Source organism: Rhinoraja longicauda, chromosome 13, assembly GCF_053455715.1.
Source record: "Rhinoraja longicauda isolate Sanriku21f chromosome 13, sRhiLon1.1, whole genome shotgun sequence".
In the NCBI taxonomy this organism is placed as follows: Eukaryota; Metazoa; Chordata; class Chondrichthyes; order Rajiformes; family Arhynchobatidae; genus Rhinoraja; species Rhinoraja longicauda.
Genome location: NC_135965.1, coordinates 43,128,812 through 43,148,007, shown reverse-complemented (window position 1 = coordinate 43,148,007; position 19,196 = coordinate 43,128,812). Strand labels below are relative to the sequence as shown.

Below are 19,196 nucleotides of genomic sequence, written 5' to 3'. Positions count from 1 at the left end.
TGGAGGTATGAAAAGGTTCTGAACAAATCAGAACCAGAACCTTCTGAACCTGTTCATACCTTAGCTTCCCGCCCCCTTGACTGTATCTGAAGAAGGGTTCTGACCCGAAACGTCTCCTATTCCTTTTCTCCAAAGATGCTGCCTGGCCTGCTGAGTTACTCCAACATCTTGCCCGTAAAGATTGCTGGATTACGTTGTCATAAGTGTGGGAACTTGCATTGCATCAGTAGAGAGCTCTGAGCTGAAACTGTTGATGTCATTCTCAATGCTGCGCTACACAGAGGAAACCAAATGAAGCACTTTTTCTGAACCAAGAGCAAAAGAATGGCCAAGAGGCCATGAGGGCCCTTTGGAGACAGCAAGATAACCGGTGCAGAGATAAACCATGTGGGAAAGATGCTTTATGATTACTTTGCAGCTGTTGTCACAGTTCTGCAATGCAGTAAAGAGAGATGAGTGTGAAATGTTGGTTGGAATAAATGTAGCAAAAAAAGGAACTACTAAAGATAACGGTATCTTTAATAGCAGACGAGTCATCAGTACTTCATTGTGCATCAACTGAGGAGGGAATTGCAAGGATGCTGAGCGTAATTTTACAATTCTCCTCAGCTGCGAGAGTGTGTCAGAGGACTGTTAATTTTGGAGAACGGGAATAAAAGAGTCATTAGTTCATCTGATCCACGTTTCATTGTTTGTTCTGGCTTTGGCTGTATTTGCACACAGTTAGTCTTTGATGGAGAGTCAATTGGCAATGTGCCTCACACTTGTTTCAAGCTGCATCTACTTCACATGCCTCGTCCAGTCACATTGAATTTCAGGGCAAGCTGATGTGTTTACAGCTCTACTCCTTTATGTTCCTGCAGAAAGGGCTCCTGTTTCTTAAGGTTCTTTGTTATTCATGTCAGGGGCTCCTGCACCTACTGGTCTTCTGGGATGGGAAATGACTTACTCATGGAAAGAAGGAGGGCATTTGGCCCATCGGGTCCATGCTGGCTCTCAGCAAGGTACTCCCATTCCCCGGCATCATATTTCCCAGTGGCCCCGCAACTAATTTTCTCTCACATGCACATCACGTCCCAGTGGCACAGTGGTGGAGCGATAGAGCAGTATCTGAAGAACATGTTTTGGGTCAGGACCATAAGACATCGGAGCAGAATTAGGCCATTTGGCCCACCCCCGAATCTGCTTCACCATTTGATCATGGCTGATCTATCTTTCCCTCCCAAACCCATTCTCCAGCCTTCTCTCCATAACCTTTGGCATCCTTACTAATCAAGAACCTATCAATTAGTTTAGTTTAAAGTTTAAAGATACAGCGGGGAAACAGGCCCTTCGGCCCACTGAGTCCACCCCAACCAGCCATTCCCGCACACTAACACTATCCTACACGCACTAGGGACAATTTACAATTTTACCATGCCAATTAGCCTGCAAACCTGTACGTCCTTGGAGTGTGGGAGGAAACCGGAGTTCCTGTAGAAAACTCACGCAGGTCACGGGGAGAACGTACAAACTCCATGCAGACAGCACCCGTAATTAGAATTGAACCCGGGTCTCTGGCAGTGTAAGACAGCAACTGTATCTCTCTGCCACCGTGCCGCCCCCGCCAATCCTGCTTTAAAAATACTCAATAACTTGGCCTCCACCACCATCTGTGGTAATGAATTCCATAGATTCACCTCCCTCTGGCTAAATAAATTCCTCCTCATCCCCATTCTAAAGGTGCATCCTTTTATTCTGAGGCTGTGCCTTCCAATCCTAGATTCCCCTGCTACTGGAAACATCGTCTCCACATCCATTCTATCTAGGCCTTTCATTATTCGGTAGGTTTAAATGAGATTCCCCCCCCCCCCCCCCCATCTTTATAAACTCCAGGGAATACAGGCCCAGAGCCGTCAAACAATTCTCATACATTAACCTAATCATCCCCAGGATTATTCTCGTTAAACTCCTCTGTACCCTTTCCAGAACATCCTTCCTCAGAGAAAGTACCCTGCATCAATGTTAATGAAAATGGATGTGCTCCCGATTTCTATTCCGCCAATGGCCAATAATTTGGACCATTCTCTGCAACACTTACTCTGCCTTCAGAAAGATACAATTGTTCTTCACCCTGCAGCTGGTCGCAGGGACCTTTCTAACAAAATAAATTGCTTGATTGCAGCAAAAACAAATCTGTTGTTGCCCAGTCCTTTAAATTGCTCCTGTGGTGATATACTATTTCTCACCCTCCATCTTCCAATTAGAGGCATTCTGATGCCTGGTGCTTGCCTGAAATATTTTAATAGTTGATTATGCATGGTAATATAAGGCCAAGGCTTAAGAGTTCAGAAACAATCGTGTTTCTTTTCCCTTCATTAAGGTCAAATGAAACTAGGCTCTGTGCAGTGTGGTTTTGTTGGGGTTTGTCTTAAGTTATCATTAGGAGAGATGAAGTATTCATTCAGAAATCCCAAGCACTCTTAACTTTCCTATTGCGCCCTTTGTAATAAAATCATAAGTCTGTCTATGAAGAACATGTTCACAATTTTCTGGCAAACTATTGGTCTCTCTCTGTGGGTGAAGAGGGTATTGCACCATTGAAAAAGAGCATTTATTATCAAGTGCATGTACTCCTTGACCATTAATTGACGGAAAGATACAGCATGGAAACAGGCCCTCCAGCCCAGTGAGCCCACACCGACCATCGATCACCCGTTCATGCTCGTTCGACATGATTGCACTTCTGCATCCACTCTCCACACATTAAGGGCAATTTACAGTGGCCAATTCAACCTACTAACCAGCATGTCCTTGGGATGTGGGAGGAAATGGGAGCCCCTGGAGGAAACCCAATTGGGCAAACTCCACACAGAAAGCACCCGAGATCAGGATCGGACGCGCGTCTCTGGCACTGTGAGCCAGTTTTGTATTTTGTATATTAGTTTGTTACATTGTAACTGCTGTAATCATTATTAGCCATTTAAATTTAACAGCGTAGGCATTCTTTATACTTTAGTACATTGCAACTGTCTGTAACCTTGTTACATTTGGATGAAAGATAATGGTAGCGAGATAAGGAAAGACATAGGCCTTGGGGTGATGGATGGATGTAAGGGATGGACTAGCAGGGAAATAAGGGTGGCAAAGTATGAAGGGATGTGAGCATTGAGATAAGGATATATTACTGAATGGGATTTAATGGTGGCGGGACAGACGGGTGACTGCAAAGAAATGAATGACTGAAGAAAGGAGTGTGGGTATGAGGTAATGTAAAGAAGATAAGGTTTGGAATAATCCTATAAACATAGACTGCCCGATGTACTCAGTGGGCAGTCAGGTGGTTAGCATCCTGATTGTTCCAGCCGTTGTTTGCAAATAAAGACTTTTAACTTCTCGAAGAATTCTCCGTGTCGCCTGTCTTAATTTTGAGGATCTGGGAACCACATCACCAGCAGCTCTACTAGCGACGCCACTGTGAAGTGTTAGATGGTGCCAGTTTTTTTCCATTGAATAAAATATTATAATATGTTATGTCTCATTAGGAGGTTGAATTCGTGGACATGACGTTGTTTAAATGTAAAAGTTTCTTTGAAGTATATTTAGAACATGGAGAAGATCTTCAGCTGAAACTAATGGACAAAGAGTCAGATGAAGTAATATGGACATCCAAACTGCGGGAGTGTAAGTATCTACCAAATGCAAACATACCCGTAGATAATTTTAATTATGAACTCAGCTTGCTTGTGACAAAAACATTTAACTTGCATCCATTTTCCAAGCTGATTTAATTCAATGATAGTCACTGCTGGTATTCCCTTTCACTGAAATTGATAGCTGACATGCAGTGTGTGAAGACAGGCACAAAAGGCTGGAGTAACTCAGTGGGTCAGGCAGCATCTCTGGAGAAAAGGAATAGGTGACGTTTTGGGTTGAGACCCTTCGTCAGACTGAGAGTCAGGGGGAAGGGGAACGAGAGACATAGACGGTACTTAGGAGAAATTAATGGAAGTTATGCTAAAAACAACGGTAATCAAGGAAATATGGGGCACCCAATAGGCCATTGTTGGCTGTGGGATAGGTAACAGGGAGTAGATGGACAGAAGAACTTAACAGGATGACAGTAAAATTAGTACAACGATTAGGGTGGGGGAGGGACAGAGAGAGAGGGGATGATTTACTTGCCAGTTCTCCAGTGAACTTTACACAATTTGCCCAGATAAGAAATTCACCAAACTGGCCCTGAACCTGAAACTTTGATATTTTGATTGCTCTCACACATATTACCCGTCTGTTTTCCAGCAGATGACATTTAGTAATCTTTGACTCCATCTGTTTTATCAATGATAATGATAATTATTCCTCTCGTTTATTTCCCTCTAATCCACCTTAATGTGTTTCTTCATCTTTGCATCTACACAGCTGAAATCAATACTCATTGGACTCATTCCACTCAAAAAAAATCCATTATTTCCAAATTCAATCCATTGTGCTCTAACCAATCCAACTCATATTCTCTCCTAATCCAATTCAGTCTTTGCAAGAATCCCAATAATTGACATCATTCATTTCTCATCCAGTCATGTTTTAATCTCAACCCAATTTAATGTTACAGTACAAAATCAGAATTTTTCATGCATCTTATTTATTTTTCTCTTTTCAATCCTGGTGATATGTTTAATAAAAAAACATTGCATTGAATTAGGTTGTAAAATTATATATTATGCATTTTTATACTATATTTAACATCGCTCATCAGTCCAGTTTTGGGGGTTTTATTAGATTTGCGTATTCATCCAGTTTGCATTAGTCATACCATTTCCTTTTAATCAGAAGAGTATCTTTCTGTGATGTTTCAGGTGACTGGGCGAGCAATATGCAGATTGAACCAGGAAAACAAAGAGGTGTTTACAGTATGTTTTTACTATGGCATTTACTTAAAGCAAGATATAAAGATTGCATTATCTAGCAAAAGACCGTTTGGTACAGTTTTTTGGTAACTTTTAAGACACATAATTTCAAGTACAATAGCTTCTTTGCTTCTGCGGCACAAAAAATGTCTCCAAAAATCCCAGGAAACGGATTGTTGTATTGGTATCAGAGTGTTGACCAGACACGATTCTAATAGAAGCCTCCAAAGGATTTAGAAGGAAAAGCTTTCAAAAATGAAGGTTTCGCATTAAATTAGACCTTGAACAAAGATGCTGCATGCCCTCCAGGCTAATTTCCTACACTTTGTCATCTGCAGGGAAATGCATGTGTGCATATGTGAAGCAAAAGCGGGTTAGATCTTGGGTTTAGGCATGATGCCACCAATCCCACCCTCGAGCCTGCAATGAATTAGAGGTGTTGACATGAAATGTGACTGGGCAGATCAATGCATGAGATTATGATTCTGCTGCTACTCAGCGGAGTAAATAAAAAGACTTGTGGTTGCCTTTGCGAGGTTTTACACAATGGTACATGATGGAGAAGGTACATGCCTTTGAACTAAGGTGCTTCAAAGAATAATGGACGTGCAGTTGCACAGTAAGAAAATATGCACTTTGTGAAACCAATGCAGAGAATGAATTTCAGGGTAATTAAGGCTTGGGATTATTTAAAAAGAGGTTGATTTGAAAGCAAATTGTGGGATCCTGTGAGATGAATAACCTTGCGTTAATATTGATTTTAATCGATAATGATCCTGTGAAGTGCCTTGCGACTTTGGGAAATATTTCCATGTTCTTTTGAAACTAAACTTGCCGATCAACCTTTCACTGAATAATTCTTTTTTTCCTTCAGAAAATAGGAGAAGAAAATCAAACGGTGAAATCTTGGTGGAAGATACCAATGTCAAAAAGCTACGTATGGATAATACTGGTACTTCATAATTCAATGTTATCAAATAATGCAGCTCTATAAGACTTTGGTTAGATGCGTTTAGAGTATTGCATGCAGTTCTGGTCACCCCATTACAAGAAGGATGTGGAGGCTTTGGAGAAAGTGCAGAGGAGATTTACTGATGCTACCTGGATTAGAGGGTTTTAGCTACAAGGAGAGCATGGATAAACTTGGATTGTTTTCTCTGGAATGTCAGAGGTTGAGGGGTGATTAGATAGGAAGTGTATAAAATTATGAGAGGCAGTCAGAACTTTTTTCCCAGCGTGGAAATGGCCAACACTAGAGGGCATCGCTATAAAGTGAGAGGGGAAAAGTTTAATGGAGATGTGCAGGACAAGTTTTTTGAACAGAGTGGTGGGGCCAGGGGTGGTGGTGGAGGCAGAAACAATAATGGTGTTTAAGAGGCTTTTAGATAGGCACATAGAAGTGCAATAAGGAATAGAGGGAGATTGTTCATATATAGGCAGATGAGATCAGTTTAACCTGGCATCATGTCCGGCACAAACAATGTTGGCCGGAGGGCCCGTACCCGTGCAGTACTGTTCTAGGGAGAAAATGGACAGGTGACGTTTCGGGTCAGGACCCTTCTTCAGACTGAACCCGCTGAGATACTCCAGCATTTTGAGCCTATCTTTGGTATAAACCGGCATCTGCAGTTCCTTTTAATTAAATTATTTGTGAGGTAAAGAACGCACAAAGCACCGAAATAACAAAAGTTTATAACTAGGTTCTCCAGATATATAAATCTAATTGCTCTACTAAATCGTGCACTGAATATCCCTTTTTGAGCAGTGCGGTCAATTGGGTTTGATTTACCCGAGAGCCTGAGGAAGTACTGCCACAGGTCTTTAATCTGTCGTATGGATCATTTGAATTTTCAGCAGAAAACTATTTATCGGGTGCTTAAAGTTAATGTGCTTCCCTGAATGCCCTAGCACACATTGCAGCTGTCCATAAACCTCCTGAAACAACTGAAAGGACTTGGCAAGAATTGATAGTACAAAAACCCGCAGGATGAGCTAAATGGATACGAGTCCAAAATTCGATGGTCTACCTATGTTAGACGATTTAAGATAGGAATTCTTCAATTGGATAAAGTTTCGTTGAGCTAGAGAGAGGGGAAAGAAAATATCGGTCTTCCACATCCTGGTAAATAGACCTGACCTCGTTTGGAAGGAGCATGTGCAGAAATGTCAGTGGAGCGCCATCTGGTGGATGAATCTGAATAGAAAGACTGGGACGGCACCGTGCCTGGTGCTTGTTGGAGACACAAGGAACTGCAGATGTTGGAATCTTGAGAAAAACACAAGGTGCTGGAGTAACTCAGAAGAAGGGTCCTGACCTGAAACAATGCCTATCCATTCACTCTACAGACATTGCCTGACCTGCTGAGTTCCTCCAGCACTTTGTGCTTGGCCTGCTTTCGTAAGTTGACAATGGAATCTGTAAGACCACACAATTGCAGCAAAGAGCAATAAACTGAGATTGAATACACTCCTGACCTCCACAGTCAAAGCAGCCCAGACATGCTTGGGAGTTTGAGATCATAGGAGGTCACACCTAACATTGAGGATAAAGCAGGCAGACTGACTAATGCCCCTGGTCGGGGGATTCTGGCTGCTTATTTGGGATGTAAGTAAGACCTGATATGTTTCAGACAGCTGAGGCTGAAAGCCTCGCTACAGGTGTCATATGAAACACGACTTGCTTAACTCATGGAAACATTTTGCCAAAAGATACTGCTGGGGGGACCAAAAGTCCCACCACAAAATAGTAAATCATTTAATGCTGTGTGCAAAGGTATGTTCCAAAAGGTGTTTTATTCTGTACTGAACCAGTTTTCAACAGGATGGGGGGGGAGGGGGGTGGGGGCAGAGGAAGCTACTGATCAGAGGCAAGAATGTAACCAACCGAACCTCTGTTTCCACAAAGCATAATTGGGAAGCAAGCTGAGATTGATCATTTTCAGTGCATTTATGCGGACCTAGTTCTTGGGCTGTTGCTAAAACGTGAGTGTGAAGAACATATGCAACAAGGGCAGAATTAGGACATTCGGTCCTTCGAGCCTGTTCTCTAGTTCTTAATGGATCTTCCATTCTGTTTGAATTTTCCTGCAATGTCTCCATATCCCCTGATTCCCTTAGCATCCAAAAATGTATTAATCTTTGCTCTGAATTAATTCAGTGTCTGAACTCCACAGCTCTCCTGCAGTAGAACATTTCAATAATTCATCACTTTCAGAGAATTAATTCTGAGGCTCTATAAGGCTGCATTTGGAGTACTGTGAGCAGATTTGTGCCCGATACCTATGGATGGATGTGCTGGTTCTGGAGAGGATCCAGAAGAGGTTTACTAGAATGATTCCAGGAATGAGTGAGTTAGCACATGATGAGCGTTTGACAGCACTGGGCCTCGACTCGCTGGAGTTTAGAAGGTTGAGGGGGGACCTCATTGGAACTTACAGAAGAATGAAAGGCATAGATAGGGTGGATGTGGAAAGGATATTTCCACTGGTGGGACAGTCCAGGACCAGAAGTCATAGCCTCAGAATTAAAGGGTGCTCGTTTAGAAAGGAGCTGAGGAGGAACTCCTTTAGTCAGAGGGTAGTTAATCCGTGGAACTCATTGCCACAGAGGGCTGTGGAGGCCAAGTCAGTGGATATTTTTAAGGCAGAGATAGACAAATTCTTGATTAGAACAGGTGTCGAGGGTTATGGGGAGAAGGCAGGAGGCAGAGATCAGCCATGATTGAACGGTGGAGTAGACTCGATGGGCCGAATGGTCTAATTCTATTCCTAGAACTTGTGAACCTATCTCTCTGTTTTTGTGCACCACTGTGGATAGCATCATATTTTCCCACATTCTAAAGCAAACAACATGATTTTGCCTAACAATTCAGCTTGCCTCTATCCCATTAAAGCCTCTTTACATCCTCCTGCCCATTCACAATCCTCTCCCAATCGCAATTTTATTCATCATCTGCAAATTTAAAAATATGACATAGAGTGGCACATCAGGGAAACAGGCCCTTCAGCCCAGCCCGTCCATCCTGCCCAAGATGCCTCATCTAAGCTAGTCCCATTTGGCCTCTAAACCTTCCCTATCCGTGTATCTGTCTAAGTATCTTTTAAATCTTGTTATTGTACCTGCCTCAAATACTTCCACTGGCAGCTCATTCCAGATACCCACTACCCTCTGAGTGAAAAAGTTGTCCCTTAGGTTCCTATTAAATCTTTCCCCTCTCACTGTGCATTCACCCTATCTATTCCCCTCATGATTTGATACACCTCTTTCAGATCACCTCTGAACTTCCTGCTCTCCAAGAAATTGTCCTAGTCTGCCCAACTTCTCCTTATAACACAGGCCCTCGAATCCTGGCACCATCCTTCTAACTCTTTCCTGCTCTCTTTTCAACTTAATGACATTCTTTCTCTTGCAGGGTGACCAAAACAGAACACAACACTCCAAAGCTTCATCAATGTCTTGTACAACATTACGTCCCAATGTCTATACTCAATATCCTGACTGATGAAGGTCAATGTATCAAACGTCTTCTTTATCACCTATCTACCCATGATAGCACTTTCACTGTGCACCTGTACTCCTAAATCCGTTTGCTCTACAACACTCCCCAGGGCCCAACTAGTCACTGTGAAGGTCCTGCCCTTCTTTGTCAGGGTGTCAAAGGTTATGGGGCAAAGGCTGGAGAATGGGGTTGGGAAGGAAAGGTAGATCAGCCATGATTGAATGGCAGACTAGATGTGATGGGCCGAAAGGCCTAATTCTGTTCCTAGAATTTTCGTTTAGTTTAGAGATACAGCGCAGAAATAGGCCCTTCGGCCCACCGAGTCCATACCGACCAGCGATCCCCGCACATGAACTTATGAACTTTGATTTCCCAAAATGTAACTCCTCACACCTATCTGCGCTGAACCTCACCAGCCATTCCTCAGCCCACTTGATCAAGATCCTGCTGTAATTTCTGATAACCATCTTAACTGTCTATAATACCACCTACTTTAGTGTCATCTGCAAACTTACAAAAAATGCCTTGCATATTCTCATCTGCCCATTTTGACTTCCATGTCATTTGGTTCCCTTGGCCAAATCATTTATTTCGATTGTGAAAAGCTGGAGCCCCAGCACCCGATTGTTACAGTCTGTCATTCTGAGAAAGATCATGTGAGGAATAGATTGGGTAGAGTCTCTTGCCCAGAGTATGTGAATTGAGGACCAGAGGACATAAGTATAAGGTGAAGGGGAAAAGATTAAATAGGAACGTGAGGGGTAACCTTTTCACACAAAGGGAGGTGGTTGTATGGAACAAGCTGCCAGAGGAGATAATTGAGGTTGGGACTATCCCAACGTTTAAGAAGCAGTTAGACAGGTACATGGATAGGACAGGTTTGGAGGGAAATGGATCAAACGCAGGCAGGTGGGAATAGTGTAGATGGGACATGTTGGCCGGTGTGGGCAAGTTGGGACAAATGGCCTGTTTCCACACTGTATCGCTCTATAACTCTATCCCTTTACTCCCACACTTTGCTTTCACTCCAATAATCATTTCTCAATCCATGCCAGTATATTGCCCCTGTGTACACTACTGTTAAGGAGAACTACCCCCCAGCATATTGTGCAGTATTTGAACACAGTAGCCCAGTGAGATAACACGTTTGTTAATTTCTCCATAATGTGGCGCTGAACTAAAATCTAAATTGCATTAATCCTGAAGTGAAATAGCAACAATAAGGCCTACAATTACATGCTGTGCATTGATGAAGATATTTAACAATTCATTACTGCCTCACAAACAACTCTATTGTCGCTAATTTATTTCTATCTACTTTATTTTTGCAGCAGATAATTATATATCTGATAAACAGTTAATGCTGTTGGCTGAAAAACTGGGAAGTAACTGGCAGATTTTTGCCATAAGCTGCCTCGACCTCAAATACCAAGATGTTGTGAAAATTAAAAATGAAAATGAAATACTTACAATGCAGACATTTACCATGTTGCAAACATGGAAGAATAAAGAATCGAACAATGCAACTCCATCAAATCTCTACACGAAGCTCTTACAGGCCGAGATCGCATGTGATGCCCGGATAATTCTAGAAGGTATGTATGAATGTGTGTTCTAGTGAAATCAGAGAAACGTTCTTAAAAATATGTATTGGCTAATGCAGTAAACCTTTGCTCTAACGGATCACACAGGCGGAGATGTTGGTTATTACCGATTGCCCGCTATGACCAAAATCCGTTATAAAAAGATCCGTTAAAACGAGGGTATACTGCACTTCTGACAGTCAGTGATCTTAAGAAATGACTGCATGGGCAACAGAATTGGTCAAAAATCTGGGAGGTCTTTTAAAAAAAATTATCTTCTTTTTCTGTATAAAAATATCACATTGAGGCTCATAAAAATGGCATTCAGCATGTATTTGTTTTTATTCCCTTATCCATGAACTTGCAAATACACATGGGGGTTATCTCTTTTAATTGGAATTGATTCAGCAATGGAGCGGTAAAACCCACTGGGAGGATTTCAGTGTGAAGGGACAAATCGAAGAATCGCACACCATGGAAACAAGCATTTCAACTCACCACACAGACTGTCAAACACTCCTTTGCACTAATCCCGTACTAATCCCACTTTATTGTATATATATTTCCATCAACTCTCACCTGCATACGAGGGACAATTTACAGTGGGCAGTTAATATATTGCACATCTTTTGATGTGAGAGGAAACTGGAGCACTCGGTAGAAATCAATGCATTCACAAGAGAACATGCAAACTCCACACAGACATTACCAGAGATCAGGATTGAATCGTGTCACTAAATCTATATAGACCAGTTAGTCCGACATCGGTGGTGGGGAAGATGCTAGAGTCAATTGTTAAAGGTAATAACGGCGCATTTGGATAGCAGGAAAAGAATTGGTCCAAGTCAGCATGGATTTATGATGGCAAAATCCTGCTTGATTAATCTTCTGGAATTTTTTGAGGATGTGACAAGTAAACTGGAAGAAGGAGAGCCAGTGGATGTAGTGTATCTAGACTTTCAGAAAGCCTTTGATAAGGTCCCACACGGGAGATTGGTGAGCGATATTAGAGCACATGGTATTGGGTAGGGTATTGACATGGGTAGAGAATTGGTTTGCAGACAGGAAGCAAAGAGCAGGAATAAACGGGTCCTTTTCAGAATGGCAGGCAGTGGCGAGTGGAGTGCCGCAAGGCTCGATGCTGGGGTCACAACTGTTTACAATATATATTAATGATTTGGATGATGGAATCTATCTTCTATTATTATTATCTATCTATCTATCTATATCTATCTATATAATACTAAAACTCTGCGTTCGTATGTATGTGTGTATGTGTGTATGTACGGAAGATTCCGAAGTTTAACTTACAAACCCTACTCCTCCAAGACGGTACACCAAAGCGCATTAACCTGGGCAACTATTGTAAGTACTTTCGTTCAAATTGAAGCTACCTTTTTAAAGCTAGAGAGATATTAAAGTTTAAATTTTCATTTCTAACCCTTTTCTTGAAGGGGCTACATTTGTTTCCAAAAGTTTCCAGAAAAGGATTTAGTTTTCAGCAAGGATTTAGTTTTCAGCTTGTGACGGCTACATTGTTTCGAAAAGCTTCCAAGAAGTCTTTTTTGTTATTGCAAGTCAAGTCAAGTCAAGTCAAGTCAGTTTTATTTGTATAGCATATTTAAAAACAACCCACGTTGACCAAAGTACTGCACATCTGATTAGGAAAAAAAACAAAAACATCTGATTAGGAAAAAAAATAAAAAATGAAGGCTATAGTGGTCACTTGACATACACAGATCAGGAGGACGGGCCCAACGGGCACACTTGGAGAGTAAGAGTGGGGCTGGGGGAGGAGAGAATGGGGGGTGTGGGGACGGGCCCAACGGGCCCTCTTTTCTAGTATCTATCTATCTATATCTATATCTATATAATACTAAAACTCTGCGTTCGTATGTAGGGATGTATGTGTGTATGTACGGAAGTTTAACTTACAAACCCTACTCCTCCAAGACGGTACACCAAAGCGCTACGATTTTTGTACCGGGGCAACTATTGTAAGTACTTTCGTTCAAATTGAAGCTACCTTTTTAAAGCTAGAGAGATATTAAAGTTTAAATTTTCATTTCTAACCCTTTTCTTCAAGGGGCTACATTTGTTTCCAAAAGTTTCCAGAAAAGGAAGTTTTCAGCAAGGATTTAGTTTTCAGCTTGTGACGGCTACATTGTTTCGAAAAGCTTCCAAGAAGTCTTTTTTGTTATTGCAAGTCAAGTCAAGTCAAGTCAAGTCAAGTCACTTTTATTTGTATAGCACATTTAAAAACAACCCACGTTGACCAAAGTACTGCACATCTGATTAGGAAAAAAAACCAAAACATCTTGGAGAGTAAGAGTGGGGCTGGGGGAGGAGAGAATGGGGGGTGTGGGGACGGGCCCAACGGGCCCTCCCCAACGGGCACACTTGGAGAGTAAGGGTGGGGCTGGGGGAGGAGAGAATGGGGGGTGTGGGGACGGGCCCAACGGGCCCTCTTTTCTAGTATATAATACTAAAACTCTGCGTTCGTATGTATGGATGTATGTGTGTATGTACGGAAGATTCCAAAGTTTAACTTACAAACCCTACTCCTCCAAGACGGTACACCAAAGCGCTACGATTTTTGTACCGCCGTATTCACCATTAACCTGGGCAACTATTGTAAGTACTTTCGTTCAAATTGAAGCTACCTTTTTAAAGCTAGAGAGATATTAAAGTTTAAATTTTTCATTTCTAACCCTTTTCTTGAAGGGGCTACATTTGTTTCCAAAAGTTTCCAGAAAAGGATTTAGTTTTCAGCAAGGATTTAGTTTTCAGCTTGTGACGGCTACATTGTTTCGAAAAGCTTCCAAGAAGTCTTTTTTGTTATTGCAAGTCAAGTCAAGTCAAGTCAAGTCAGTTTTATTTGTATAGCACATTTAAAAACAACCCACGTTGACCAAAGTGCTGCACATCTGATTAGGAAAAAAAAAAAAATGGTCACTTGACATACACAGATCAGGAGGACGGGCCCAACGGGCACACTTGGAGAGTAAGAGTGGGGCTGGGGGAGGAGAGAATGGGGGGTGTGGGGACGGGCCCAACGGCACATCTGATTAGGAAAAAAACAAAAACATCTGATTAGGAAAAATAAATAAAAATGAAGGCTATAGTGGTCACTTGACATACACAGATCAGGAGGACGGGCCCAACGGGCACACTTGGAGAGTAAGAGTGGGGCTGGGGGAGGAGAGAATGGGGGGTGTGGGGACGGGCCCAACGGGCCCTCTTTTCTAGTTAGAAATAAAACTAGCAAGTTTGCAGATGACACAAAGCTGGGTGGCAGTGTGAACTGCAATGAGGATGTTAGGAGGTAGCAGGGTGACTTGGACAGGTTGAGCGAGTGGGCAGATGCAGTATAATGTAGATAAATGTGAGGTTATCCACTTTGGTGGTAAAAACAAGGAGGCAGATTATTATCTCAATGGTGTCAGATTAGGTAAAGGGGAAGTGCAATGAGACCTGGGTGTCCTTGTACACCAGTCACTGAAAGTAAGTGTGCAGGTACAGCAGGCAGTGAAGAAAGTTAATGGCATGTTGGCCTTCATAATGAGAGGATTTTAGTATAGGAGGTCCTTCTGCAGTTGTATAGGGTACTAGTGAGACCACATCTGGATTATTGTGTGCAGTTTCAGTCTCCTAATTTGAGGAAGGACATCCTTGCAATTGAGGCAGTGCAGCGTAGGTTCATGAGGTTAATCCCCGGGATGGCGGGACTATCATATGAGGAAAGATTGGAAAAACTGGGCTTATATTCACTGGAGTTTAGAAGGATGAGAGGGGATCTTATAGAGACGTTAAAATTATAAAAGGACTGGACAAGCTCGATGCAGGAAAAATGTTCCCAATGTTGACAAGAAGATTTATCATGAAATTAATATTATTATAGGCAGATCCTAATTAAGTAGCATTTCAGCAGGTAAGATTTCCTCCAGTGCCAGTTCATCAATAGAAAAAAAATGTTAGAATTTCAAATAGAAAATAAATGGGGAAATGTATTTGATTTTTTTTTTAAATCTCCTGAAAAACCAACAATATTGAAAAAGGTGGTGAATCTGTTGGATTGCCACAGAAGGCTGTGGAGGCCAAGTCAATGGATATTTTTAAGGCAGAGATAGATAGATTCTTGATTAGTACGGTTGTCAGGGGTTTTGGGGAGAAGGCAGGAGAATGGGGTTAGGAGGGAGACATAGATCAGCTGTGATTGAATGGCGGAGTTGACTTGATGGGCCGAATGGCCTAATTCTGCCCCTATTACTTATCGACATATAATTTACATTGGGGAGCCATTGCAGAAAAACAGAATAATAATGTGTAGGGAAGTATAGTATTTTTGACCTTAACTGCAGTTTACTGCATGAGACACACCAGGTACAAATCCAGAAGAGCAGTTTGCTTAGACTATATATATATTTTTTAGTTTAGTTTAGAGATACAACATGGAAACAGGCCCTTCGGGCTCACCGAATCCACACCAACCAGGCAGGCAGTGAAGAAAGCCAATGGAATGTTGGCCTTCATAACAAGAGGAGTTGAGTATAGGAGCAAAGAGGTCCTTCTGCAGTTGTACAGGGCCCTAGTGAGACCGCACCTGGAGTACTGTGTGCAGTTTTGGTCTCCACATTTGAGGAAGGATATTCTTGCTATTGAGGGCGTGCAGCGTAGGTTTACTAGGTTAATTCCCGGAATGGCGGGACTATCAAATGTTGATAGACTGGAGCGACTAGGCTTGTATACACTGGAATTTAGAAGGATGAGAGGAGATCTTATCGAAACGTATGATTATTAAGGGGTTGGACACGTTAGAGGCAGGAAACATGTTCCCAATGTTGGGGGAGTCCAGAACCAGGGGCCACAGTGTAAGAATAAGGGGTAGGCCATTTAGAACTGAGATGAGGAAAAACTTTTTCAGTCAGAGAGTTGTGAATCTGTGGAATTCTCTGCCTCAGAAGGCAGTGGAGGCCAATTCTCAGAATGCATTCAAGAGAGAGCTGGATAGAGCTCTTAAGGATAGCAGAGTCAGGGGGTATGGGGAGAAGGCAGGAACGGGGTACTGATTGAGAATGATCAGCCATGATCACATTGAATGGTGGTGCTGGCTCGAAGGGCCGAATGGCCTCCTCCTGCACCTATTGTCTATTGCCTAACCAGCAATCCCCGCATGTTAACGCTATCTTACACACACTGGGAAGAATTTACACTAATACCAAGCCAATTAACCTACAAACCTGTACGTCTTTGAAGTACCATCTTTCTCCAGCAGTCTACTTATATGATAGTCTGAAGTGATGACTGAAGTCAGTACATATGTGGTCAAAAAAAATAGAACCTGAGCTGAGACTATTATGTGATGTTGTACACACCAGGAGTTTCTGCTTGTTTGCTTTTATTTTGATGAAATTCTTTGAAATCAGCTTAAAAGATCAGAAAATCTCAAGCACAAATTACAATGAGAGCAACTCAAGTTTAGGTAATAATTTGTGCTAATTTAAAATATATTGTGCAGTAAGTTGACCCTACTTGCATACTGATCCTGCTTAAAATTCAATGTAATCATGATTTTAATTATACACTTTTGTGATTTTTTTTAAACCTGGAACTCGTAGATGTATCACGGCAAATAGGCATGTTTTGAAAGCACTTGTTTACATTTTAAAAAAAAATCTAAATAACTTATTTCTTACTAATGAGGAAGTGCTTCTGTATAATTTTTAAACACTGCAACCGGTTAATTAAATTCATACTGTGTACAGCTGGAGGAATAGGCACTGATTAAAAAGCTTATTTTTTGTGATGAACAAAATAATTTTAGTGTATTAATGAAATGGCACGGTTATTGCACATAAATATATTGAGTAATATTTCATGCAAAATTTTTAAATGAAATATTTTAAAACATTGCCTGTTTGAATTGCTTCATAGAAGGCTTTTATGTTTAGTGATTTGGAATAGATTTGAGTTGAAAATTAAGAAGGATTGTGGTAGGTGTTTCAGTTTAGTTTATTGTCACATGTACCAAGGTACTTTTCTCTTGTGCCCTTTCTAATAAAATCATAACTCTGTTTATGAAGAACATGTTCACAATTTTCTGGCAAAATATTGGTCTCTCCCTGTAGTTCAATTCAGTTCAGTTTAATTCATTGTCACGTGTACTGAGGTACAGTGAAAAGCTTTTGTTGTGAGCTAACACGTCAGCAGAAAGACAATACATGAAAGAGTTCCAGACTGCAACCTCCCTTCGAATTCCTTAACTTTAAATCTATGTTCCCTGACTTTGGCCTCATTGCTGACAGAAATAGGTCCTTCTTAATAAAGTCTCACTCAGCCTCCTCCTTCCAAATTTCAGATAAGGGAATAACGTTTAGTGCCAGGTAAAGCCAGCAAAGACCGATCAAGGATAGTCTGAGGGTCATCTCGATCCACAATGTGCCCAAAGCAGAACTCTATCCACTAATAAACTTACATCATTTTATAACTTTGATATTTGAATTACATGCTAATATTTATTAAACTTCAGTGTAATGATTTGCAGTAATCTAACTCTAATTCCAACTGAGCACAAAATTAGCAAGCAAATTAGTTGTTAATTGACTTCACTGTATTCAAATCAAGTAAAGATTTAGCTGTGTACTGCAATTGTTCATTATATGTTAAATAATTCCTGAACAGGAGCATTTTCAAAGGGATTATTCCAATTTCCTGAAGTAATTGTAATAAGCAATTTGTGAAACTACATTAATATTTGCGTTCTAACATTGATGCCATTTCACCTGGAAATTTATCTCCTGCTAAAGTGAAAGTGGAAGGCAGGATAAAGCCCGACAGAAATCCACAGCCATGGGAGGTGAACTTAATCTTTGTTCACCTGCACCAAAAACATGCAAGTTTTCGCAAGCATCCTCCCTGGGGGGTGCTTTGCAAACTCACTCTAATTGACTTCATGGGAACTGAATATCAGGAGAAGGTGGTCAATGTTCTCCCATTGCTGGCTTTACCTCACACTAAACGTTATTCCCTTCTCGTGTAACTATACACTGTAAGTGGCTTGATTGTAATCATGTGTTGTCTTTCTGCTGACTGGTTATCAGGCAACGAAAGCTTTTCACTGTACGACGTGACAATAAACTAAACTGAACTCCTACTGATGCTAGTAATCTAAGACAAATTTCTGTAATAGTCTTTGAAATAACTGTAAAGCTGGAAAATGGTTGAGTATGAGTTCACAAGTCATAGCAACAGAATTAGGCCATTTGGTCCATCGAGTCTCCTGCTATTTAATCATGGCTGATTTATCTTTCTCTCTCAGGCTCATCCACCTGCCTTCTCCCCACAACCTTTGACACCCTTACTAATCAGGAATCTATTTTTTCTCTCCTTCAACAGGTTTTTGTAATCAAGAAAAGAATGATGAAGAACCCCAGGAACAGAGGCAAAATCTTCAGGGTCAAAAATGTAATCTGTGACTCAATTATTCACTGTTCACCTTTTTGGAATACATATCTGAGATGTGGATAATGCTGGAAAGACAAAGGTTTATTGTCTATCCCTAACTCTCCATGAGAAGGTTTTGGCGACTTGACTTCTTGAACCACTACAGTCCATGTAGTTTGTATCATTGGGACTGCCAAGATTTTGATCCGGCAATGATGGAGAAGCAGTGAATGTTTCCTCATTGCATTAGTAATTGGCATGGAGAAGAGTGCCGATCCCAAAAAAACTAGTACTTTAGGTAGCTGGTAGAAAACAGATTTTAAGCAATATTGCTGAACAAACCTTGCTCTAGTGCATTGGGGATGCTATAACTCCAGCTATAGTGAACCAGTGTTTGTGGGACTATTTAAGAAACAATCACATTGCATAGAACTTCTTGTGTGTTGTTGTGGCTGCATTCATTCATCCCATCACACTCTTCCTGATCTGTTTTTTTTGATGGAAGTGAGAAATCGAGTTACTCGTTGCAAAATATATTGCCTCTGATTTACTCTTGTAGCTGAATCAGTTAAAACTCCATTCAATATCATCCCCCTGTGAGATACAAGGAACCGCAGATGCTGGTTTACAAAAAGAGAAACAAAGCCTGAAGAAGGGTCCTGGCCCGAAATGTCATCTATCCATGTTCATCAGAAATGCTGCTTGACCCCTGAGTTACTCCAGCACTTTTGTGTCTTTTTTTAATTCCTCAATGATGGTGATGATGGTAGATCTGATCATGAT

General features: G+C 41.3%; 1 protein-coding gene across 4 annotated transcripts in view; it reads left to right on the top strand.

Annotated features, from left to right (window-relative positions):
• The window catches only part of LOC144599285 (NACHT, LRR and PYD domains-containing protein 1a allele 5), a 70,830-nt gene extending 51,866 nt beyond the window's left edge, over window positions 1-18,964 (top strand). For 2 of the 4 annotated variants that reach the window (XM_078410067.1, XM_078410063.1), the window contains exons 12-16: window positions 3,525-3,663; window positions 4,839-4,892; window positions 5,764-5,841; window positions 10,719-10,982; window positions 18,366-18,964. In XM_078410067.1, coding sequence (XP_078266193.1) covers window positions 3,525-3,663; window positions 4,839-4,892; window positions 5,764-5,841; window positions 10,719-10,982; window positions 18,366-18,445 — 615 coding nt within the window. In that variant the 3' untranslated portion in view covers window positions 18,446-18,964. The remainder of the gene's footprint in view (window positions 1-3,524; window positions 3,664-4,838; window positions 4,893-5,763; window positions 5,842-10,718; window positions 10,983-18,365) is intronic. The other 2 variants (XM_078410064.1, XM_078410066.1) reach the window with 2 other exon arrangements.
• Window positions 18,965-19,196: the final 232 nt, after the last annotated feature.